Genomic DNA, 24729 nt, shown 5'->3' with positions numbered 1-24729 from the left:
GTGCTTGGGCCACTCGTGGATGTTCTTCTAGGAAAGCCATGAAGTGAGGGCTGTGAATGGAGTTTTCCTTTGCTACCCCACCTCATCCTGATGAAATCCAAGGAGATTAAAGGTAAAGATCAGCACTTGTAGCACACGAGTTTGTTGTTAGAGGTGAAGTGCAGAAGCCAGCTCCTGCAGGCTGGGAGCTGCTGCTCATTCCTAGCACAAAACCAACCCACAGTCAGGCTCAGTTTGAATAAAACAGATCTATTTCAGCACCATAACGTTTTATTAAACTACACTATCAAAATCACATTGATGGCAGGGAGAACATTGCTATCAGTGCATATTTCCTGTACTAAGACTGCATTCAGAGCATCCAGCACTTGCTGAGGAAGAAGACACTGGAACAGAATCCTTCATAACCAAAGAGACAGTAGAAAACTCTGCTACAAAACCCAGGGCAAGTGGGAGCCGGGTGGAAGAGGAAACACTTCCATTCTGATCAGGCAGGGAGGGTTATTGTTAAGAAGTTCACTTTTAGCTCGTATTCAACTTTTCATCTGAGTTAAGATGCTGCTGAACAGCAGGTCTTAAATAGCAGCCCCTGTCCCTGCACCTGCCTGTTCACAAACCCACACAAATATTGTGTACTGCTCCTTCACTTGTGAACGGTGACACACGTTGATCACAACAGCTTGAAGTGTTAACTACAGTTATAAAACCCTGCTTCGTCTTCTAGAACAAACAATAAAAAGGAGCAGGAACACATTCTATACAGAAGTAAAAAAACCAAAAAATCAACCCAAAAAACAGTTGAGTTTCAGACAAGAGTCGAGAACACGAAGCTGAGTTGGAAAAGTCACTTCTAACATCTCTCTAACTAGTTCTAGTCTCCCCGAGCTGCTGCTGCTGCTGTGGAACAACACAGTGACAGCTCCAAGCTGCGCCCTGGATCCCCAGCAGCCTGCTGAAGCCAGAGTGGGTCCCAGAGGGCTGCTGTGACAAACCTTCCCAAGGGCTGCAGTGGAGGTTTAAAGGAGATAAGGCTATTTGCAGTCTTCCTGTGAAGACTCGTGTTGCAGTAACGTTTACAGCAGTGGGAACACAGCAAAGGAGTTGTCCCGCTGCTGTGAGGTCGGGCTCTTGGCAGGTGACAGGGTGAGGACAGTCTGTGGCAAGAGGAGAGGAGCTATATACATCAGTCTGCAATGTGATGGGGCTCTGGAGTTCCATTGCATGCCCAGCCAGCTGGGGTCTGCTTCACAGGGGTGTTGGGTTGTCAGTAGCACCCATCCTTCCAGGAATCGTCCTCTGTGGTCTGTGCTGACTGTAGAAACCTGGGTGGAGAGACGGGAAAAGGTCACTAACAAACAGCTGCATGAGAGAGGAAGATCCCAGAAACCTGCTGAGCACAGGGAATGCTTGTTTGAGGCTTCACTATTGATGCCAACATCTGCCGGCCTTCAGCAAACTGCTGCAGCATCACATGTGCCACAGGAACAGACACAGCAGCACCAATTCCAGGCAGTGCAGGGGCATTAAGTGACATTTATCCTGCTCTGCTGTTAATAGTTACAGGGTTTTTCCTGTGACTGAGTCCAGAAGTATTTTCCCTCCAAATACAACTGAACACCTGAAAAATACCCAGGTTTTGTCATGTATTACTGCAAAGCAAGTCGCTGACTTTAAATTAATATTCAGATGAGAGTTTTTAAGTAGATACATTTCAATTGAAGGCTACAATGGGACATTAAAAATCAACAAGCACTTACTGTGTATTAGCCTGATACCTAATCAACTTCATTTCCCTCAATCATAAAAGTTCATGCTACAGCTGTACCAAAAAGAGCTGTAAAAACCCAGCTTTTGGCAATTTATCACACAGTGAAGCACAGCAGATGCCTCAGGATGATGGGATGAGCAAAGCAGGTGTGCAGCTATGTGTTAACATGTCTTAGAGGCCTTATTCTTTAAAGGGAGTTAATAAGTTCTAACTAAACAGCTGCTGCTTTAAGGCTATCTACAGGCTTCAGGTATCCACAGTGTAAGTATTTAGGAAGCTAATTGTAAAAGCCAGAAGTAAATGTCAAAAAAAGCAAAGTCCAAACCCCTCCTGCATCTTTCTGGATTAAGATGCGGTCCCTAAATCAGTTCAGACTCATGCAACAAGAACAAGAATTGTAAGTTACCGAAGCCCTTTTCTATGCTCTGGTTTCTCCTGTTGTAGAAAGCTACTGTAAGGATATAGAATCATTCTACAGACAAGCCTTGGTAATTTGTCCTACTTTCCAAACCCTTTAAAAACTCACCTGGAGTCCTAACCAAAGACTGAGGAAGACAAAAAACCACAGCAACCTTATTTTACCAGTAGCAAAGTTAAGAAGCACCAAAGTAGGTCATCTGGGAAGATTATTGTATGAACAGTAAAGAGTTATTGGTCTTTTGGAAGAGTTTTTCCCCTTCCCACTGAATAAGTATGTGCCATAATGTTCATTTCTTATAGAAAGAAGTTTGACCCTGGGGCTTTTCACTTTCTGGGATAATCAGCTTGGTTTTAATAACACACTTTTTAAAGCAGATGGAACACTGAAATACTGAGTGGTTTGGTCACTGCTGATGTGGTAAGAAGGGGCATCTCACCCAGGAGCTGCTGAGTCCCAGCCAGGCAGCTCCCCCACAGAAGGGGACTGCAACCCTGTAACATCCATCTCCCAGTTAAGTACTGCTCTTTCTTCAAAGGCTCTCCAACCAAAACCCTACATCTACAGTTAGTAGTTCTGACCCAACCCTATACCCACATCATGCTTTAAGACTGGAGATGAATATAACATTTTAACCAAGTGGTTTAATCTGTGACCCAAAAGGTAGATGTTCAAGCCTATGAGGTTTGGAGCCTCCCGCTTACCTCCTGGATGGCGGCGTTGGCTTGTTCTTGGGCACAGAGATCCCCCCAACAGACGTGCGGGCTTTGATGGGGGAGTTTTTTGCCACAGTGACCATGTTACTGGTTCTGGTAGTGCAAGTGCTGCTGGAAGAGCCTGCGTGGAGCTGTGAAGATGCCTGTGGCTTTCGAACTCCACTGACAGGGCCTGTGTAACTGCAGGCTTTCACTGGCTGCCTGGGTGTGAGGAGAGAGTTTGTGCATGACCCTGCCTTCATCGGCTGTCGCACTGTCAGGGGAGACTGCCCAGCACTGGAGGAATACCTGAGCTTACTGGGAGCCAGACCTGGGAACAGAGCAACAAAAGGAAGAACAACCCAGTTGGCAAAGGTAGTTTAAGCACAATTCAGGATACCAGGCCTCTTAGGGTTGGTTAGACAGACAGAAGGGAATCAGCTGCAGGGGTGCACAGAGAACACTTCACACCGACCTGCTGACCGCTGCTGGGTTCTGGGAATTCGGCTGCTTGGCACCTGCAGATCCGACTCCAAGCTCCGACTGCTCCTCACGGACTCCAAGGAGCGGAGACTGGTCCTGGCCAGGTTGGGCATGCTGTGCCTCATCTCCTCTGAAACCAAGAGCAAATTCTCTGTTGCTGCTTCTGGTAGCAGTGGGGGATGTGTAAAGGGTTAGGCCCTCCCTTGAAAAACATACGTGCTTAAAAGCAAACAAGTATCACAGAACACCAGATTGGAACCCAGGGATCATCTGGTCCAACCTTTAACCATTAGTGTATAACTAATCCTAGAATCCCAGACTGGTTTGTGTTGGAAGGGACCTCAAAGCTCATTCAGTTCCAACCCCCTGCCACGTGCAGGGACACCTTCCACTAGACCTGGTTGCTCCAAGCCCCTGTGTCCAACCTGGCCTTGAACACTGCCACGGATGGAGCAGCCACAGCTTCTCTGGGCACCCTGTGCCAGCGCCTCAGCACCCTCACAGGGAAGAGCTTCTGTCTAAGAGCTCATCTCAGTCTCCCCTCTGTCAGGTTACAGCCATTCCCCTTGTCCTGTCCCTACAGGCCCTTGCCCAAAGCCCCTCTCCAGGTTTCCTGCAGCCCCTTTAGGCACTGGAGCTGCTCTAAGGTCTCCCCTTCAGGAGCCTTCTCTTCTCCAGGCTGACCCAGCCCAGCTCTCTCAGCCTGGCTCCAGAGCAGAGCTTCTTCAGCCCTTGCAGCATCTCCGTGGCCTCCTCTGGACCCACTCCAACAGCTCCACGTCCCTCTTATGTTGGTGCCCCAGAGCTGGACACAGTACTCCAAGTGTGGTCTCACAAGAGCAGAGTAGAGGGGGAGAATCCCCTCCCTTGACCTGCTTAATTCTTTGTTTCTATTAAATAACAGCACTTCTGAAATGTGTATGTCAAAATTACTTGCACTGGCTCACATCAAAGCTCAGCCCCAGCTTACCCTCACTGTTGGCATACTTGAGCCGGTCCTGCATGGGACTTTGCACAGATCTCCTTGGGGGACGGATGCGGGATGTGGATGGCCTGCTGTAATCTGCACTGGAGGAAGGGGACTGACATCGGGGTGAACTGAGCGGAGACGGTGAGTATCTGTGCGCGCTGCGGTACGACAGGGAGCAGTCGTAGTCATCCTCATCCTCCAGGCTGTACGTGTCGAACTCCTGGTCGCTGTAGGTCCCTCTGCGCAGGGAGTGAAGGGAGGCGCTGGAGCTGCGCCGGGACACAGATGCAGAGCTGGAGGCGCAGTCCTGACGGAGGCCTGGAGACAGAGGCAACCTGGATCACAGGCAGGTTTTAAATAGGAATCCCTTACCCAGATGCAACACAATTCAGAAGCAACTCTTTTATCAGTGATTTCACCTTGGGAGGAGAGTCAAGTTAAGAACTCGGTTCACTGAAGACACAGCTTATGGAACATCTAAAGTGGAACAGTGTCACCCAGATCAGCACTGTTAATAGAGCTAATATTCAAACTGGCCTGAATTACTCCCTATGTCACAGACACAAGCAGCTGTGACTGTGGACTAGATACTGCCACACGAGCTCTGTGAGGTTAACTAGATGGAGGAGTTCAATTCACGTATGAATGTTTAGTTCAACTAATTACTCACCCACTGACATTTCAACTGGTTGAAACAAAGATCTGAACTCCTGTGTCCAAGGGAAAACACAGCTGATTCTTACAGGCACCTCCAGTGCACACGTGTATTTACAGGTGTCCCCCCCAACTTACACCTTCAGTTCATCTTCTTGCCTAACAAATTACCAGCAATTTCCTACCAAGAACTAATTCAGCAAACTGGCAGAAGGGGCTTTTGAGAAAGGCACCACTTAAAGCTCCGAAAAAGCCTCTTCCCAGTGCAGGAATTAAATAAAGGAAGTGTTGCCCACTCTTCTCCCTTCACAATACAATATGAAAAGCTTGCATCATTCCAAGGATGAAGTGCTTTTCATATTGCACTGGAAACTTCATAATGTGACAGGATTTTTATCACAAAGCATAATATTCAAGTTTAGAAAGGAAAAGGCTGTTATTTGCTTTATTCACTTTAACACAACTTCTCCTCAGCTGCAATAAAGTGACTGCAGATCTTGTGTCTTTTGCCCAGTTCTTAGATCATAGTGGTTTTTAAATGGATAAATGCACAGTTCTAAAGTCAGTGAATGTCTCCAAGCCAGAGAACTTCATTCTCCATTTCCTGTAAATCAAATTAAGGATTCATTTGCACAGAAAAACAGATCCAACCACTTTGTTCCACCTTCAATTAGGACCTCATCCAAATCCCACTGAAGTCAATGCAAAGTTTACCAACGATTTAATGGGAATTGGATCCAGGCCCCAAAATCCCCCCACTGGGACATGAACATGTTTCATTGTTCAGTTAAATCCACCGAGTTGCTTCTGAATGGTTTACCAGAGCAAAACTTAAACTATAACTCCATCTCTTCAGGTTTAGCACTCCTGGGTTTACTCAGTAGAGCAGTCAAATAGTACCTGCATCTTCTGTGCCATAAACAACTTGTAAAACCCAGCCCTGCAGACAGCTGCTAACAGGGCTCCAGGCTGCAGCCACTGCTCAGAAAAACACATGTTTACAAGGAGAAAAATTGCTGGGTTATTATTTCAGCTGGATCACTTCCCAAAGCAATCCACAGGGAATGTCCTGCTTGTGTTTGCTCAAGAGAGGGGGCTGCAACCAGGTGGGAACTGTGAGCTGCTGCTGTTTGAACTGCCGTGACAATGAAACAGTCTCTCATGAAACTACACCTATACTTCAGAGGCATCATGGGATGGAGGAGTTCTGAGTATTAAAGAGTGCTTATGTATTTAACAGTGGGGTTTGGGATAATACTTTCAACACGATCCTCTGCTTTAGGAGGTGTGATCTTGAGAATGTTCTACAGTTGCTAAGTTTGAGTGGCAGTTTGGGCCTGTACAGTATTAAAGGAAACCCCTGCAAATCACAAACATGTGAAATGATCTTTTCAGTTATTCTTTTGTTGTTAGGGAAAGGGAAAGAGAACTCCGGTTGGAATCCATCGACGTATCCCTACAGTGCTAAAACCACCACACAAAGGGGATGGCCATCACGTACTTTCTTCCTGAAGGCGTGCCATGACCTGGACATCAGTCAAGTCCTGCAGTTTATATCCCATAGAGATGGAGTCATCAGATGTACTCAGCTCGCTGTCCACAGATGACTGAGAGCTCAGTGCAGAGTGCATGCTCAGATAACCTTCAGGAGGGAAGAGGAACACAAAGAGCATTCAGACACCCACATACAAACCAAGAACAAGCAGCAGAGCAGGTATTCTGGTAATAAAGGCAGTGCAGTTGTGAAGCTGAGGAATGGTTGCTAGAAATAATTAAGTAGTTAGAAATAACTGAGAACACAACACTCAGTGTTTTGACCTGCAGTTTTCAGGAGGCAGAGTTGTATCTGTGCAGGGAACAAGCTGTGGAGAAGGTAATTTTGAGCTTAGAACCATTAGAGTATCAGTATTATTTCCCCCTATTTTGAGAAAAGGGCAACTATTGATCTAGATACATATTTGTATAAAAAACCCCCAACCAAACCATCCCAAACCTCACACAACAGAAAAACACCCCCCAGGGAAACACAAAAAACGACTAGAGAAATTTCTGGGAGTGCAGAAGGATCAGTGAATGTGAAACCTCTGCATGGCAAATACGCTCATCTATGCCACATGCTCCCAGCATAAGCAACCCCTGTACACAGACACATCAGATCATGTAACTCACAGAGCTATTTTAGGAGAAAACACATCATTACCTTAAATTAATTCCAAGTTTGCAATTAGTAGTGTACAGATTTAGACCCCACACTCTGACAGCAGATTGGATGAAGCAGGTAGATATGCAAGAGCCTGAGAGCACTTAGTATCACTTTCAGCTAAAGTAGGCTTAAGAGATACAAATCCTGCTCAAGCAGGGATTTGAGATCATCCCTTAAATAAAAAGCAATGAGCAGGCTGAGGCACACCAGCAAACACATCCAGAGTGGAAGTTAGCCTCCCAGAGCATCCATGAGATGTCATTCACCACGGACTTCCACTTCAGCTTCAGGCTTGGGCTGCTGTGTTCTGAAGGGTCTTCATGGCAGCACATTGAGTAATTCTCAACAAGGATGCCAGCAACATAACATTTTGCCTGTTCTCAGCAAAACATCTAAAAGCCATTGCTGAGCAGCCCTTTGGAACAATGGTCAATTCCAGGCAGGCAGGAAAAAACAGCAGTTTCCCAATGTTGTTTCTTCAACCAGTTTTGAAGAGCAGTAACCGATGACATGGAAAAGACACCTTTAAAGTCCAGGTGTAAAATAAATACATTGAGCAAACTGCTTTGTACCAGTAAGCCTCCAACTCCTCATCTGCAAAAGCCAGCTTTAAGATGCAACACCATACCATGAGCAAAGTGTGACTGTAGTGTAAGGACTGTGTCTGCGCACGTGTGCTGCACAAACATATGCTCCAAGTCAAGACCCTCCAGTATTATAACTGTACAACACAATCCTGTTTTTGTTTTCCCTTCTGGTGTCAGGAAAAGACATCGGAGGCAACATGAGTGTAGGGATTGCACCTGCGGGATACAGGATAAGGAATAAGCAGTTTTCCATACTAAAAGCTGTATTTTTAATGCAGCTGTATCCTGAATGCAGCTGTTTAAGAAGTTCCCACTCAGTTGTATGTGGTTAGTTTGGTTGTTGCAGTCCAAACTGCAGGTCTGTTTTAAAACAGTCAAGGAAAGAAGGAAAACACATTCTTTCATCAGTAAAAAGCACTGTGGGCTCAACACTGCAAGATGGGCCGACTGTGATTTTCATTACAGAACCTTCACGTCTGGGTTTTGTCACAGGCTCTTTGTTTAGTTTTTCAGGGCAGTTACTGTTAAACAGTTTTCACTGTAGGGAAGCTCCATTCTTCTCAGAAAAAAAAACATTAGATTTGAGTCACTCAAGTTGCTGGTGAACTTTAAACTCATGTTAGCACTTCCTCAAGGGACGAGCCACCACACACGCAAAGTGAACTCTCATGTATAACCCATTTGGATAAAGCCTGTTCTATACCTGCCTTTTTATGTGGCACCCTTGACAGCTTTTGATGTACAGGGTGAATGAAGAAGCCTTACAAGTCCCACAGATACTTTGGTTTTACACATCAGCTACTGTTTCTGTGTGAAAAGGTGGGTAGAATCTAGATTGCCAACCAACCTCATGTTAAAACAAGAGACTGATTTAGAGACTTTTCCCTGCAGAATCCAGCTTGCAAACCCAGCAGTCCTACATGCAGCCTTTGTTTGCAAACAGAGATCAGTGTTCACTTCTATTTACAGCAGAAACCCAGCAGCTCTCAAGAGCTGTGGAAACATCCATATCAACCCTTTTTTAATCCATAAAATAGGGGCTCATTCAATAGCAAGTTTCAAGCCAGGACTGTTAAACATGCTTTATGTTTTTAAACATGCAAATTAAGACATAGCAGTTTCCAGGAAAATCAAGACAGAAAGAAATCAGGGAAGACTCCTTTGATCATAAAGCCAAAGGGCAGTCTTTGTGCTTGGAAGCTGAGCACAACCTGCATCCAGGATAAATGAGGCTCCTGGAAGAGCCCACATGGACTCCTTAGGCAGCAGCTTTATATGCAAAGGCAGACTTGAGGCTCAGAAGCTTCATTATCATTCCTACAGATATGGGTTTCCAACAGGAATTGGGTGGAAATGGCCTCTAAGGGAGGAAATCTTACTCCAAATGCAATAATATCTGACAAAACACTTGTTATATTGTGTTCACCTGCCCACTTGTCCAATTTAAAAGCTTCCCCTGGAGATTACACCTTTTACCTTAAAGCACAAGGCTCCTTTCTGTTGCCTACATTAATCAGGATTTACAAAAGAAATTCTCAAGCCAGCAAACTGAATCCAAGGAATTTCATAAAATTAACACCTACAGAGGATACCATTATTCAAGAGCAGTATTTTCTTTGCCCCAACAGCTATTTTCTACCTGAAGTCACTTAAAATTAGTACAATTTATAAATATATTAAGTTATAAAAACAGAAACCATGAAATAAATACAAGACATTTAGAATGCAAGGAGGTTTTCTCTAATGAAACAGATGAGACCTGGGTCAGTCAACAAGCAAAATAAAAGGAGAAAATCCCCATGAGTGAACTTGCATCTCTTAGTAACTATTCCCTGTGTCAGTTAGTAAAACTCCTTGCATTTTAAACACTGGAGGTTTGCACTGCTCTACTGACATGCCATACCTGAGCTGCCACAGGTTAGTAGTGCTTTGTTAGTCGATTTGAGATGCCCGGGAGAGTTTAGTGCATTGCTACAGGAGCCTGGCTCTGTATTCAGATTATGGGTGCTTGGTGATGCCAGCGGACTGCAATACAGGTTTTTCCATCTACTGGCTAGAAGGAAAAATACAAAAAAGCCATCAAGGTTATTGAGCTATTTTGAAAACCAAAGAGCATAAGATAAAGAAAGGCAACAGATCAAACAAGATTCAATACTGTAACAGATGTACTTCAAGTGAGACGTTTTGACAGTGTTGGTTACCACTGTAGGAAGCAAAGCGGTGTCTGCCTCTTGCTTGTTCTCCCCTTTAACTTGTTCTCTCACTTCTGAAGAATTCCAAGAATAACTGCTGACAAACTGGGCTTTCACAAGCCACACACTGGGCTGGTCTTCAGACATGGCTGTTTTCATGAGTATCTGTCACTTCTACGCCCCATCTTCCCTCTGAAGAACTCCACTGACCTGCATATCTTTACACATCTGTTATTTTGACTTTATCCTGATGGATTTAAACCAGCGTTACACCGCAAAGCTGTGCCTTGGGACTGAACTGAGAGCAGATCAGTATGGGAAACAGCCATTCTGAAATCCTCATTCAGCACAAAGACTCGCATATGAGTTAGTGAAACAGTCAAAGTAAGCCAGGTAACAAAACTAGTGCATCCACACTTGTGAAGGAATGACTTCATCTGTGACCTGTATGTATTTCAAGGGGCTGCTGGACTGCCCATAAGCCATTACCACTGAGCGAACAGTAGCTAAGAAAATAATGAAGATTCACTATATAAGTAAGTTTTGTTATTTATTTCCCCCCCCAAGTATAAGGTCAGACTATTTGAGTTTGGAGCGATGGCATAAAACCTGATATATTTCAGGCAGAAAGCAAAGAGTTAATGGAATGAATCTTCATTCAAGTTTTTAAGAGCAGATGGCTTATGAAAGTAAATGAAGTTTGGTCTCAAACAACATTCAGTTATCTCAAATGAGGAATTTCAAGGCTAAACTCAAAATAAGCCTGACCACAAGCACTGCCAAAACACTGTAAGAATGTAAACTTTAACCCAACAATGAATCAAAACCCAAACAATGAAAAAAGCCACCCAAACCCCTCCCAACAAAACAGCATCCTCTCAGACTTCAAATCCCTGAGGTCAAATTACTGTCCAAACTGAAGTCAGAATTCTTGCATTCACACAGAAGACAAAGCCAGTTTAAACAAGGCAGACAGCAACTTCTGCACCAAGCTGGGGGCTGCATTTCAGTAGTTAAGAACATCCCTGAACTTCACACCATTAATTCTGTTGGAAACTGCACTGTTTCAAACACTAACCCTGCTTTTGTGTTTAGATGTTGGTGAGTCAAAAAAGACAGATGAAGGTGCAACAGCTCCTGCTCTGTGATGCTTTTCCGTGAGGAGTTGTTAGAGGAACATACTAAAACTGGTCAGTCCTCCAGCCGCAGAGTAAATCCCAGCTGCCTACAGAGAAAAGCTGTATGCTACAGAAAGCTGTACAGTATAGAACAGGGTTACTTACTCACTGCAAACCCCTCAGTGGTTTGGTTACCAGCAATTCAGACCATTTCCCATTCTAACCCAGAGCACATTGGAAAAGACATGGTTAGGATATCCACCACATGGATTCCAGGTGATATACTATAGGTATGCAGACACAGAACCTTCTCAGTTTTGGAATGAAGTAACCTCTGCAGCTATTCTAACAGCTCTTACATCAGTGAAAGGCTAATGTGGTATTGATCCTCTGGTGTTCTGAAAAAGAAAACACACAAACCTACAACCCCAGAATACTCCTGAACAGAAGGCTCTGTAGCATTTCATTTCAGGCAGATTGATTACGGGATTTTCCTTCCGTGGTGAAGTAATGCAGCTAAAAGCAACCACAAACTGCTTGTAGGGGATGATAAAACTGGAACTAAAACTAGGTTTCCATGTGACTCCATTTCTTCAACTTAGGGATTTTAATGTTTTATGATTGTAAGCTTTGAGCAGCGGACAACTGCATTACCAGGTAATGCTACTAATGGTACGGTACTGTAAGAATCATCACTATTAGAAACACTTAACACCACCAGAACTTTTGATATAGAGAGGAAGCTGCAAGAAGAGTTTTGTCTGATTCTCTCCCCCATTCCCCTGAAGCATATTATTCCCTCTACGTATAGGTATATGAAGATGTTTAATATTGAAAAATAGTATCAAGAACCAGCAAACACTAAAATGTGTTTTAGAGTTTTGGCTCTGAACATAATCAAAAGCAGAAAACAAGGTGGTCGAGCTGGCTGTTAAATTGAAATGCCTCTATTTGCTTCTTAACAAATACATAGAGGTGAAAGACCACAGTTCCACTTGTTTGGTCTGTTCCTTGCCATCAGTGCAATTTTCTTGCTGTTTACAGACTGATCTACCTTCATAGACGAGGCATAACCAGTGTAACCAAAAGCAGGGAGGTTTCTATACACCACCACACAGGGCTGCACAAACATGCACAAATCTGAGCCAACATGTGAAGTGCTGTGTCTGCAGACACTCTCCACCACTGCAACTGCAACCTTCAGGCCTCCTCTGCTTCACCACTTCTCACTGATGTCAAGTACACAAGCAGAAATGAGGGACACTCGAGGCAGCAATGTCCCAGCTTACATACCTTGATCGAGTCTGCTCAGCAGAGTCCGACAGGCCACCTCTGTCTCAGGGCTGGGGTTATCCAGCACCTGCCGGCACCATTTTAAAGGTGAGGCTGTTTTCTGATCCACAGATTTCCTCGGGGATACGTAGAGCCTTTGCAAAGATGGAAAGGAGACAGGAAAAGATGCCCATTAACTCAAAGCACACAGCCAATGAAACAGCATTTACTAAAGTGCAGTTAACAGAAGTCAATAGAGAAGTTCCCCAAATGAAAAACAGGGGAGGAAGATTTAGACTAGACATTAGGCAGAAGCTCTTCCCTGTGAGGGTGCTGAGGTGCTGGCACAGGGTGCCCAGAGAAGCTGTGGCTGCCCCATCCCTGTCAGTGTGGAGGCAAGTTCTAGTATTTGAGCATGAAACTAAGATGAGGATGGTTTTAAGACCTCAAGGAACATCTGCATGTGCTTCACTGGCCTCCTACACTCTTGAGCAATAACTTTTGACACTCCTGCAGTGAGATACATCAAGTCTTTCTGCTCCAGTTACTCATTCTCACTCGGGCGCTTTGTATTTAATTCATAAAACACTGCTTTCCACAACAAAACCAATACAAATCAACAGATATTTCAGTAATTATCCCATTACTTTCTAAAACCTCTCATGTTTAAAAGGCACAGAAACATACTATGGAGCTCCCAGGCGCCTATTCATGTTTGGCCAAGGTAAAAGAGACAACTGGGATATTTAAAATGCTGGCATCAAAATGTTCATCTCTGCTATCACCCTGCCTCCTGTCCTGACACCAGGTAAGGATAAGCACAGAAACAGTCAATCCCAAAGCCATACTGATGCAGAAAGCTGTCCTGGACTCCCTCAGCCTGGCAATCTGGGAGTGTCAGATGGAGCACTTACCAAAATCACATTTTTTTTTTGTGAAGCATCTAAGCTCTTTCTTGAATTCATACCTGCTTCTAGCACCCACAGCACCCTATTGCAGCAAGTCCTGCAATGCCGCAGCGTCCAGGGTGAAGAACCACCTCCATCCATTCACCTGCCCTGAAAATGTCACCTGCTATTTACTCTTATATTCCTCCTGTCTGGCTCTTGAGAGGCGGGTACGGACAGGTCATTATTCCCTGCTGCCTCTTGACACGCTACTCATGGGTTCATAGATCTTAATAATATCCCTGCCCCTGGCCAGACCCATCTTTTGAGGTCTCTTCAGTCACGCTCTCCCGAAGAAGCTTTTTCATACCAGGCTTTACAGGCAAATACCAAAATCCAAAAGCTAATTTGCTATTGACAAAATAAATGCTGAGAAACACGAACACTATTATTCCTGCAGCTGCAATATCCCTACAAGCACATCTTGCTGTGCTCCTGCATGGGTAAATGAACATTGCAGCCACTCAGATCCAATAAATCAGAGAGAGCCAATTGCTCTCTCTCTCTGGATTTATTTTACAGTTGAGACAAAAAAAGCAGCAATAAAACCATCAAACAAAAAAGAGGCCAATGGCCTCCTTAGGGCAGGTCACGTTGTTCTTCACGTATTTTAGGTTAAGGGAGGAAATCCTGCTCTACTTCAGGAAGCAGTAGCTCTACCCAGCTCCTTCCATACTGCTAATCATGTTTCTATGTGATCAGACGTATGGTAACACTTGTTTGATTGCCAGAACTTTTCCCACATGGAGCAGCGTGTTGGAGTCCTCTGCAGTCTGGCAGAGGACTCTCATTTCCCAGCTGACAAGTCTATTGGTAAGAGATGGTCTCACTTAATTTCATACAATCATAGAATCAATCCCAGACTGGTTTGGATTGGAAGGAACCTTAAAGCTCACCCAGTTACAACCCCTTCCATGGGCAGGGACACCTTCCACTAGAGCAGGTTACTCCAAGCCCCATTCAGCCTGGCCTTGAACACTGCCAGGGATGGGGCAGTCACAGCTTCTCTGGGTTCCCTGTGCCTATATCTCAGCACCCTCACAGGGAAGAGCTTCACCAAACTCAAGGAAGAAAGCTCAACTCAGAGCACTGACAGACAGCTTAACTGAACAAGAAGGGAATTCTGGTTTGATCCTGCAGCATGTGGCTTACTAACTCTGGGGAAGGCTTCAACGTACCAACTTCTCAGGTATGCTGGCATCGTGTATGCAGTGTTTCTGGTACAAATATGCTCAGTTGTGCCATGAAGCATTCACACAACCGTCAGTTAACCAGTCAGCCAAAGTCCTTTGGCTTTAACAAATACCTGATTCCTCAGTAAGCTTTACCCTGCAATTTGCTCCCTCAACTCAGCAGTTGGGGTGTGAAGCGTGTGCTGTTTAAATGCCAAAAGGTTATGCTTTGAATGTTTTCTGTGCTCAAATTGCAAATGACAATTTAGAAGCTATCTGGGTAGTTACAAAGCCTAACACAAAATTCAGAAAGTACACATTAGGGGCATATATAATCAATGTGATGTACTGGGGTTTGCTGTGGAACTGATTAAATATAAATGAGGTTTTCTTCAGCTGCTGTGAGGAAACCCTTAGGTAAAACATCTTTACTTTCTGCTTAGTAGTGTTTCACTTTCCCATATCAAGAATGCTAGGAAATGCAGCTCTGGTAAGTGCCAGGTAGTTCCAGTTGTGCAGCAACGATGACAACTTTCCAACCTGCACACTGCATTGAAGAAAAAGCATCTTCACAATTCAGGACACATTGGATGAGTTGTAAGTGTGCAAGCCTGTACTGCCTGAGAGGTTAAGATCCTAATCAGGTAAGATATTTGTACTAGTAAATCTATAGGTCATAAGACAAGACTTCAGGCTGCAGAAAGCTCTATAACTAGTGCAGTAGGGCATTAAACTGAGAGTAAATTGAACTGCAGTTTTTAAGACATGCTGGTTTATTACATGCCTTTCACAGCACTTAGCACAGGTTGCTACCACAGCACTAAAAGCGAGCTACATGCATTAGAGCAAGAAGAAGGAGACCGGAGGTAGCTAAAGATGTTCAGAACAATTTAGGTTTACATGATATACCTCCAGAAAGTGCTCAGAAGGCAGCTAAATTCTTCTGTAAAGGTGTATTTCAAACAGGTAATCCATTTTCCTTTCCTTTCCCATATTAGACTTGAGAAAGTTGATTTTCACTTTTTTTTCTGTGCTTTACGCTGTTGTAGTCTCAAATCTAAACACCATTGTTAACAGAACAGCTCAACAATAGAGTGTTGTGGAACAGTGAAACAACATTGGGCAGGTCTTGTAATGATAGAAACTAAGGGAAAAAGGAGGAAGATCATGTGGGAAACACTCCACACAAAGAGATTCCAGTATTAACCCAAGTAGAGGTTTGAGCCTTTCTGACCCAGAAACTGGGAAAAGAGGAATAAAATGATACTGCAAAGCCCTGAAGAGGCGCTACTTTTCCTGCCTATCTAGTGACTAATCCTGCTCAACAAAATCCCCAAATCCAGGCACTAAGTCCCAGAAGCTCTAAACACACATTAGCTTAAGCTCATGACACAGCCAATAGTCTGTAAGATGATCAAAAGGCACCTTGTGGGACAACTCACGAGCTGCATTATACAAACATGGCACAAGGCTGCTGAGCTGCGTGTGAAAAAGATTTCCTGCTCTGCTTTGGCAGTGGGACTGAGCATATCCCTGCTCACACCTCACCCTAAGGAAAAGAGCAGGAGCCAACACCTCGAGCATTTCACTAAGAAAGCAATTGACTATATCAAGTTAAAAATACCTCTGGAAGGTTTTCATAAGGAGACCACCCTGAGAAACTAAGACCTTGTGAATTGCTTTTCATAGAGAGGTTTGGGTTGAAGGGACCTCAAAGCTTATCCAGTTCCAACCCCCTGCTATGGGCAGGTACACCTTCCACTAGAGCAGGTTGCTCCAAGCCCCATCCAACCTGGCCTTGAACACTGCCAGGGATGGGGCAGCCACAGCTTCTCTGAGTAGCCTTGCCTGTGTCTCACCACTAAACAATAAACTAAAAGCAGAGAAAACCACAACTTAATTCTTTGGGGAGCACCTACAAGGGGCAAACACTGAGGAAGACAAACAAGGTCAGGCTCCTGCAAGCACAGCTGGTTTGATCCCTTCTGTGCAGGGAACAGCTTTTCTGCAAACTACTCAGGAGCTGACCTGCACTGAGATGTAGCTTAAAGGGGTTGACCCATTAGCGTGAGCAGCACTCCATTCTGAATGTGGCTGAGCGGTGCTGACCCAGCAGCACAAAACACTGACTTCCACTTGATCAGGTCTAGGGGATATTTACAATTGTGAACAGCTATTTGAGAAAGGGACCTAAGCAAGCAAGTCATAGGAGAGCCACCAAGGAGGTAGAGAGTTACAGCTGCAGCGTGGGATGCGGCACCTCACGTTTCCGAGTTCAGCCACTGCAGGGCTGCTGTTATAAACACAAACCCTGCTGAAGCTGAGGGAAGCTGCACAGAATCATGTGCAAGTTTGATCTAAATAAACCCAATAATTTGAAAGTAGTGCAGAAACTAAGTCTCTGTCTGCACCTGCAAAATAAGCCATCTGCCCCATGCCTTTGCGTTTCCGCCTTCCCCTCCTGGGGCCATGGGGTTTGTTGTTATCACATCAGCCCAAGGGCAGACTGCACCAGAGGCTTCAAACCTGCTGAGAAGTTATGATGTATAAGAACAATATCACAACAGAAATTACCCTGAAGTTTGGACCTGTTCTTAGAACTAGAATGACATGAAGATTTAAGAACCAAAGCCTCATTTTTTGAAAGCTTCTCACTCCCAACTCCGTTTTAAACACTTTCATACTTTAAAGACTACAAACTGAATTCTTTATACTCTTTAAGGCATAAAACATCACCCCCTCTACAAGGTGATATTAAAGATAAGGTCAGCAGACCAAGAGGACCAGGCTGTTAACTGAACAGATAGAAGCAATGCAACAAAGATGATTTATGATAACAGTAGTTGCACAAGTGCTCTGTAATACCACAGCTCCTTGGGGCACCTCTTTTTAATATGTTTGCTTGTATGAGCCAAATCTGACAAGAAAACAGAGGTATCAATAACAGGAAGATCACAGTCTAGTGAGAAGATCACCTGGCAAAGAACAACCTCATGAGTCTCCAGCTCAAGGGAAGGTGAAGACACAGAGCTGCTGGGAGCAGAATCAGTCCTGATGGCACCAACGCCATCCATTGCCCATGTAATCTCAGACTCCTTCTGGTTCCTTCACCCAATCAATGCAATTTTAAGAATCTCATGAAAATGAACATAAAACTGACTGCTTTCATTAACACAGAAATAATGAAGCCTGTCTTCCAAATTTAACTGGTTAAATATATTCCCTTTAAAGAAATCTGCTCCAAATGCTGTTTAGGTATTCTAAGGAGTTTCAGTGATCGAGTTAGAACCATTACATAGGTTTTAAAAGAAAGCTTGCAAAGAAAAAAACAACCAACAATCATGTTTTTAATATAACCTCAAATTTAGACTTGAGCTGAGTTTTCCATTACATTAACAAAAGTTTACCTTCACTTACAGCAGCTGAAGTTTCAAGTCACAGCTACTGCATGAGCTGGAATTGGCCTCAAACTTTACCTAGCTTTGGAAGGGCAAAGGGAAATTAATCTGCTGATTTATACAATAAGTTCTAAACAAGGCTGGTAAAGCAGAGAGGCCTACACAGTGAGCTTGGCTGAGGATTACATCACTGATCTGTTTCACTTCATGTCTCTAAACAAAAGAAACAGGTTAACTGTGAAGAAACAGTATTCAGGAAATGGAAATGATTTGCTGTCTGAGATACCAGCAAAAGCCACAAATTCCAGGCAGCCCGAGGTCTCACTTGCCATTTTACAACATTCTCATTTGTACATAACTATTAAATACCATATTGAAAGTTTAAAAACGCCATTATTCATTCACCTGCATGTGTTACACACAAACTGGCAGGAAAGAGAAGGGAAGTTTTCTGTGCTTGCTACAGCAGCGTCAGGAAGAACGCGGGAAAGACAAAGCCTTAGAGTTAAACTGATTTAAGAAATAATATGCTCTGGCAAAATGGTCTTGAAAATAAGACCAGTCAATAACAGGAACTGCATTCCAGCTGCTAGCAACCAAATCACTTTATATCCTTAAAAATCACTGCACACCTAAAACCAAACTCCCAGCTGCAGCAGGAGTTCCAGGTATCACTGAGGGTTTGAAATACCTACCAGCAGTCTTCTTCTTCATTGCAATTTTCAAGTTCTAACACTTTGACTTCATCCAGATCCGTGTTACTGGACAGACTTTCTGATTCTCCACATTTCTGACTGGGATTTTGTTCATTTGCTTTAACTGAGGAATCAACACCTGCAAGGACCACATTTCCCATCAGCTCTGTACTATCACTCGTGACTGTACACCTCATGTCACCATCATCCTTCACTTCCACCTTACACACGCTGGAAGACAATTCCTCAGTGGCACTGCTGCTACTGTACTGCATTTGGGCATCTATCTCTCTTGTGAAGCAGTTGTTGTCTTCTGCCTCTTTCCTTATCTTGCTTAGTTGGCTGTGCAGATCCGCCATGATTTGCAATTCCTGCTTCTCGGTGATGGCATTGATGCTGTTATTAATCTCCATCCCATTAAGACCAGAGCCGTGGTTATCCACAGTAGTATGGAGCTCACTCTGCACTGTCCCAAGCACACTCCTGCTGCTCTTGGTCCTGGAGTGCTGGTTCTCTATCTCCAGCCTCCTCACCAGCTCCCTCAGCTTCCGCACCTCCGCCAGCTCTGCACCCACTTCCTGGGGTGCTGGTGCCGTGGCAGGACCCATGGCTGAGTTCTCCATGGAGTCTCGTCCTAAGGCTGGCTCGAAAGCATGATCCTGCTGTATGACCGGCACATTTCCAGGCACCACCATCATCCAAAACACACAGTGGCACTGCAAGACATGAGAAACATCTAAAAGCTCCATGAAGATGCACCATATTTTTAAGCCAACTGGCATTAAACCCCCCAAAATCTCACTTTTACAAACATAAATTAATTACATTGGGTACAAGGACATTTAATCAAAACCTACTGAAAGATAACAACTGAAATTAATAGGAAACATTTCAACAAACACAAAATACTCATTTGAAACAGCGAGGATGTGTGACTCGTGCTACAAAGTGGCTGTATAAAAGGAAGCTGATTTAATCACAGTTTCCATCTGTTTACTAACAAAATATGAGAGAAAAGCCCTGCCTGAGCAAAGCCAGGAAACATCATTAGCAGGTGCTGACGTCAGGCAACGGCAACACGAAGAAAATGCTAAAAACATCCTTTGTTCATTAGCAGGTTTACCCTAGAAAAGGAGAAAAAGAACTGGAGAAGGTTTCTGGATCAACTCACAGCAAAGACTAATGACAGGAACCACAGTTACTGTGGGAGGTGAAAATAAGTGTCATTCATGCCTTAACTAGCATCTTTTCCTGTTACAAGTGCAAAGGGAGAGGCAAGCTCTTTGAGGCCAACACTGCGAAAACCAGAACAAAAAGAGAGAGAAATACACCCCACCATAGATTACATATTCCAGTAAGTTTCATAAACCAAAGCCTTCTACTTGGTTTTGTTTGTTAAATGCTACTGCTCACCCTGTGGCTGTTGACCAGGGTGAACAGCAGCAGAGCACCATCACTCTGGCAGCTTTACACTGCCCAAGTTTCCAGGCTTCCCAAAAATTCACATGCATTTAACATCCAGCTTTCCACCACTTACAGATAAGAAGCAAACACTGGTTTTCCCCTGCATCAGTGATTTACATGAGTTTTCCATTTCAACATGGGATTCATTTCTGAACTGACTCTTCGCTACTAATACGAGATTAATGCTCCACAGAAGGAGTAAAAGGGAGTCCCCTAAAAAATATAAATCCTATTTTGCAGAAGGAGAGCAAACACACTGACAGATGAGGAAGTCAGACACAACCACGCTGAAGTTTAATAGATGTGATGCAGACATCACAATTGCACCTGGACCCTGGTTTTCTGTGGCTGTAAATGTTCTTCCCCCCTCCATTTGTTGCCTCAAAGCTTCCCTTGTTTTCAAGGCCCAACTGCCAGCAGGTGAGAGGAAAACACAAAAATTCAGTATCACACAAAGGGCACAAAGCCAGCAAGGTTAAAAACACACCAACACCCCCTCAGCATCTCGCTATTACTTCAATCACTTGTAACTGCAGCACCTGAGCGTGTTTCCTACAAAACGCATTTTGTTTTGGGTTTTTAACTTGTCAGTTTGTGGTTTTATTTAGGTCCTGTACAGGAAAGATGAAAGTTTCAGGCTTACATTTGAATTAGTAATGAAGACAAACAGCTCCTGTGAAGAGCTGACTGCAGTGCGCTTTGAACACCACTCTCAAAATGACGCCTCTAAGGAGCATTCCTGAAGTCGGTTTGACCTGGGAATGAGAAATTCAACGTGTGGCTCCCAGAAAATCCAATTCCTACTCATACATCCCCCTGGGAAAACCTCCTTGTGCCATCATCCTCTCTCCCCATGAGTAACGAAGCATGGATGATTTCCAAAGGAACACGGAGGATTCCCAAAGGCAGCTCAAAGCTCCTGCTCAGGAACTTGCTGAGGATGCACCAGTGGGGAGTTTAAGCGTTCTACTGTCAAAGCAAATCACCACAGCCCAAGGGGGGAGCAACGAGATCTGTCACCCAACAAATCCCTTCCCCTCTAAGGCTGAGGAGCAGCAAAAACCTGCTTTTCCATGCACAGACAGGGAATAAACCGATCAGAAGCATTCTGCTTTTTCCCACGACCAGTAAGCCTAAACCCCACCTAAATAAAGGAGCAGGGATGCCGGAGGGCAAACCGTGCATCTGAAAAAAAACTTGATTTCATTGTATAAAGGGCTCAAAAGGCGGGGGAAAGAGAAGGGAAGAGGCGGCCCCATCTGAAGCCCTGGCTGTGCCGGAGACAATCATTCGGAGTTTCCCATCAAGACATCCGGGTTTCTAACGAGGGTTAACGGGATCCCCTCACCGCAGAGGGCAGGATGAGGCCGGGGGAACGGACACCACCCCCTCCCAGCCCGCAGGTAACGGTAACGGCCCCGGCCGCGGCCCCGCTCCGGGAGGAGGGTGCCGGCCGGGAGCCCCGCAGCGTGGACAGCTCCCGGTGCGCGGGCACGGCCGCTCTGAGGGAGGAACCAGAAGGAGGAGCTGGGTAAGGGCGCGGAGAGGGTCGCTGCCAGCACCGGGTGCGGCGGGAGGAGGAGGAGGAGGAGGAGGAGGCGGCGGGGCCCTGCCGGAGGCGCGGGGCCGTGAGGGGCGAGGGCGCGACCCTGATGTGACCGCGGCCGGTCCGCCCCCCCGCTGTGCCCATCCCCCGGTACCTGCCGCCGGTGGCCGGTGCTCGGTGGCCGCCGCTCCCGCTCCGCCTTTCTCCGGCGCCGCCGCGCGCCCCGCTCGCAAACGGCGGGAGGGAGGCACCGCACCGCGCCGCGCGCGCACTCGGGGCCCGCCCCCTCCGTGAGGGGAGGACGCGGATCTGCGCCTGCGCCGCCGCCACAGGGCCGCGATGGCGGGAGGCGGTCAGAGCCCGGTGCGCGGAGCGGTCAGTGCGGGGCGGGGGGGGGAGCGGGTGCCCGTGCCCGTGCCCGTGCCCACAGAGCCCTGTGCTGCGGGCTGGGCGCGGACACAGCTGTGTTCAGCCGCTGGCATCGCCCTCCCGTTGCGTGGAACCATGGAAGGGGGTGTGTTGGAAAGTAGCTTAAAGCTCACCCAGCTCCAACCCCTGCCACAGGCAGGGACACCTTCCACTGGAGCAGCTTGCTCCAAGCCCCTGTGTCCAACCTGGCCTTGAACACTGCCAGGGATGGGGCAGCCACAGCTTCTCTGGGCACCCTGTGCCAGCGCCTCAGCACCCTCACAGGGAAGAGCTTCTGCCTAAGAGCTCAGCTCAGTCTCCCCTCTGGCCGGTTAAAGCCATTCCCCTTGTCCTGTCCTTACCAAAAGCCCCTCTCCAGGTTTCTTGTCCAGCTACTGGGGAAACAGGAATTTTTCATTGGAAAACAACAGAAAGGGTTGGATCAAAGGGCAGGGACAGGCAGGTGTGACACAGCGACACAGCAGACAAAGATGCACGTGAGCAAAGGCTGTTTATTGGAGCTGTATACCGAGGTGAAGCCATTCCTACAGAGAAACAGTACTGGGGAGAGATGGTGCTAAACACACAGCCGGCAGATCCTCTTCCCTGCAAGGCCACGTACCCATCAGGAGCTCTGGAGCCAGCAAATACGTTATTGCTGTAGATACCGCCTCAAGTGCAGGTGTAATGACAGGCCCCTCTGATCTTGTGCTTTAAATAATCCCCCTTGAAACACAGAACAGCTGCTGTAGCCATCATTGCCCACTGCTGGTACAACTCCCAGTAAGGAGTGACTTGGGGAGATGATACCCTCTGTGACCACCTTCTGTTCAGAACCATCTCCGTAACACCTTGATAACTTAAAGAAACAGACAAAATCAGTAGTCTGTTTTGAAAACCCCACCTTGGTGCCTCCTGGGTTGTACCTGCTGCCCCAGCTCCAACTGGAGCTGCCCAATGCCCCTTTTCTAGGACATGGCTTTAAGGTCTCAACCCGGAGCCATTACTGCTTTCAGCTGGAGCTCCCTCACGGCGTTGGTCCTTAGGTCGTGCCTATAGCTCAGTTAAATAACCTAGAAAAGCAAAGTGGCACTTGTGCTGTAAACCCCTCACTCACTAAGCTGTTGCATCCATGCCAGCTTCCCCGACTGAGAATTATTCAGCAAACAAGAGTCTGGACTAGAGCTTTTGCCATCACCTATTTCCATGTGAGAGCTGCTACAGAACTGACTCAGGTGCTTTGCAGACACTCCTGATGCTTTCAAAGAGAAAACACAAACTCTCTGGCCACATTTGGGGCTGTACTTGTAAGGCACAGAGATCAACAAGGTTTCATTATTCACCTTTCTCAAGCTCTCAGCTTCTGAACTAAGGGCTAAAATTACATGATTCTGGCTCTAATGAGCACAGCATCTGCTAGAAGTTCAATTTTGACTCCAACCATCAGAGGACAAGTTAAACTACCAGGTGAAAGAGTGTTATCTTCCCAGCCAGGCAGCAGGGACACATGCTGCTGCAGCGTTCCACTGGGGAGTAGGCAGGAAAGGGAAATTAAAGCTGACACACAATTAAAGTGAGTCTGCAAAGTGCTCCTGAAAGCCCATGGAAAGCAAATGGGAATCAGGCAGAAGCTATTTCTAGGCAGAATTTGGGGGTGAGAGCATAAAAATAGGCTTTTGCTCAAAACTAAATTCAAACCCTCCCAAGAACCCAAATTTAGTGTTTAACACCTCCCGTATCTTGCTTCGTGCCAGCTCACACACACCAAGCTGCAAGCCTGGTTGCAGAAATGAAAGGAAAACAGAATCAGAAAAGGTTTCCCACTATTAGCTTGGACAGACATAAGGAGCTCTGCCCGGCTTCCAGCACAGGGAGCACTCTGTAATCCTAATGGAGTTAAAACAGGCAGAGGGGCTCAGCACCTTTGGAATATCAGCCCACTTATCTCTGCAGGTGGCACTGCCTTATCTCATTCACATCAGCACTTGTCCTGGTGCAGCTGCAGTGGATGTGAAACTCTTCATCATGATGAGGCAACCAGAGGGAAAATAACTTGAGGAAAGGGGGGAGCAGGAATTCTGCTCTTAGCCAGTCAGGAACTACTAGATACATTCTGGTAGGTGCTGCTGAGGACTTCCCACTGGCTGCCTTCTCCAGCAGTGCAAAACCCTGCAAGCACACAAAGAGCAGGTGAGGACAGGAGCTGGGTACCACACACAACACTGCATTAGAGAGGGCAGTGGAGCACAAGCAGCATGAAAAGGACTGGCTGGTCACTGCAGTAAGAGGCAAACAAAGCCACTGCACACAGAGTGAGGTAGAAGCCCCTCTTTCTCCTCTCCACCATGAAGCCTCTTTTACAACCCCAGTACAGCAGCAGCATTTCTGGTTGCCACTGTGGTGGCTCCTGCCCCATATAGGTAAACAAACCTACATCCCACCTACTCCCTTGCTGATCTGTCAGCAGAGCATACAACTCTAGTTTTCCCAATGGGTTTCATCTCAAAAGGATTTTTATGTAAAGGAGTAACTGCATCTGGTGCTGCCTTCTTGCTGGAGGAATGTTCTGGCTGCAAACAGCACCCAGCCTGCTCCAGGTTAGCTCAGGATGGAGGAGGAACTTCTAATTACCTTCTCAGAGGACCCTCCATCTCAAGGAACACTTTTCTCATCACTGGAGCCTGCCCTCTGCTTGTCTCCCCACCTGAAGCTAACACAGCCTGTTTACCACATAATGTC

At 45.8% G+C, this 24729-nt stretch overlaps 3 protein-coding genes across 5 annotated transcripts in view; 1 reads left to right on the top strand and 2 right to left on the bottom strand.

The window, feature by feature from the left end:
- Positions 1-24729, top strand: part of LOC133214031 (potassium voltage-gated channel subfamily C member 1-like) — a 310932-nt gene that overhangs the window by 172367 nt on the left and 113836 nt on the right. The gene's annotated exons all lie outside the window — the stretch shown is intronic.
- On the bottom strand, positions 979-21897 carry LOC133214020 (SLAIN motif-containing protein-like). 3 transcript variants are annotated; one of them, XM_061356673.1, is made up of 9 exons: positions 21737-21853; positions 18573-19288; positions 12382-12515; positions 9682-9831; positions 6490-6630; positions 4335-4652; positions 3357-3494; positions 2891-3212; positions 979-1322 (listed from the first exon to the last, which is right to left on the bottom strand). In XM_061356673.1, the coding sequence occupies exons 2-9, from the start codon at positions 19268-19270 to the stop codon at positions 1265-1267; spliced, it is 1959 nt and encodes a 652-aa protein (XP_061212657.1). In that variant the 5' UTR covers positions 19271-19288; positions 21737-21853; the 3' UTR covers positions 979-1264. The 3 variants fall into 3 exon arrangements, with proteins under 3 accessions (XP_061212657.1, XP_061212658.1, XP_061212659.1); XM_061356674.1 differs by lacking the exon at positions 21737-21853 and adding an exon at positions 20680-20854; XM_061356675.1 differs by lacking the exon at positions 9682-9831 and having other exon boundaries at positions 21737-21897.
- ZNF185 (zinc finger protein 185 with LIM domain) overlaps positions 22483-24729 on the bottom strand; it is a 35208-nt gene continuing 32961 nt past the window's right edge. The window contains exon 32 of the mRNA XM_061356672.1: positions 22483-24159. The gene's annotated coding sequence lies outside the window, so the exon portion shown is untranslated. The remainder of the gene's footprint in view (positions 24160-24729) is intronic.

The sequence above is a fragment of the Neopsephotus bourkii genome, unplaced genomic scaffold (genome assembly GCF_033783945.1).
Source record: "Neopsephotus bourkii isolate Nb327-2 ecotype Australia unplaced genomic scaffold, CSIRO-AGI_Nbou_v1 NB_867, whole genome shotgun sequence".
Classification (NCBI taxonomy): Eukaryota; Metazoa; Chordata; class Aves; order Psittaciformes; family Psittacidae; genus Neopsephotus; species Neopsephotus bourkii.
The sequence above is the reverse complement of the archived record's forward strand: the minus strand, read 5'-3'. Positions and strand labels throughout refer to the sequence as shown.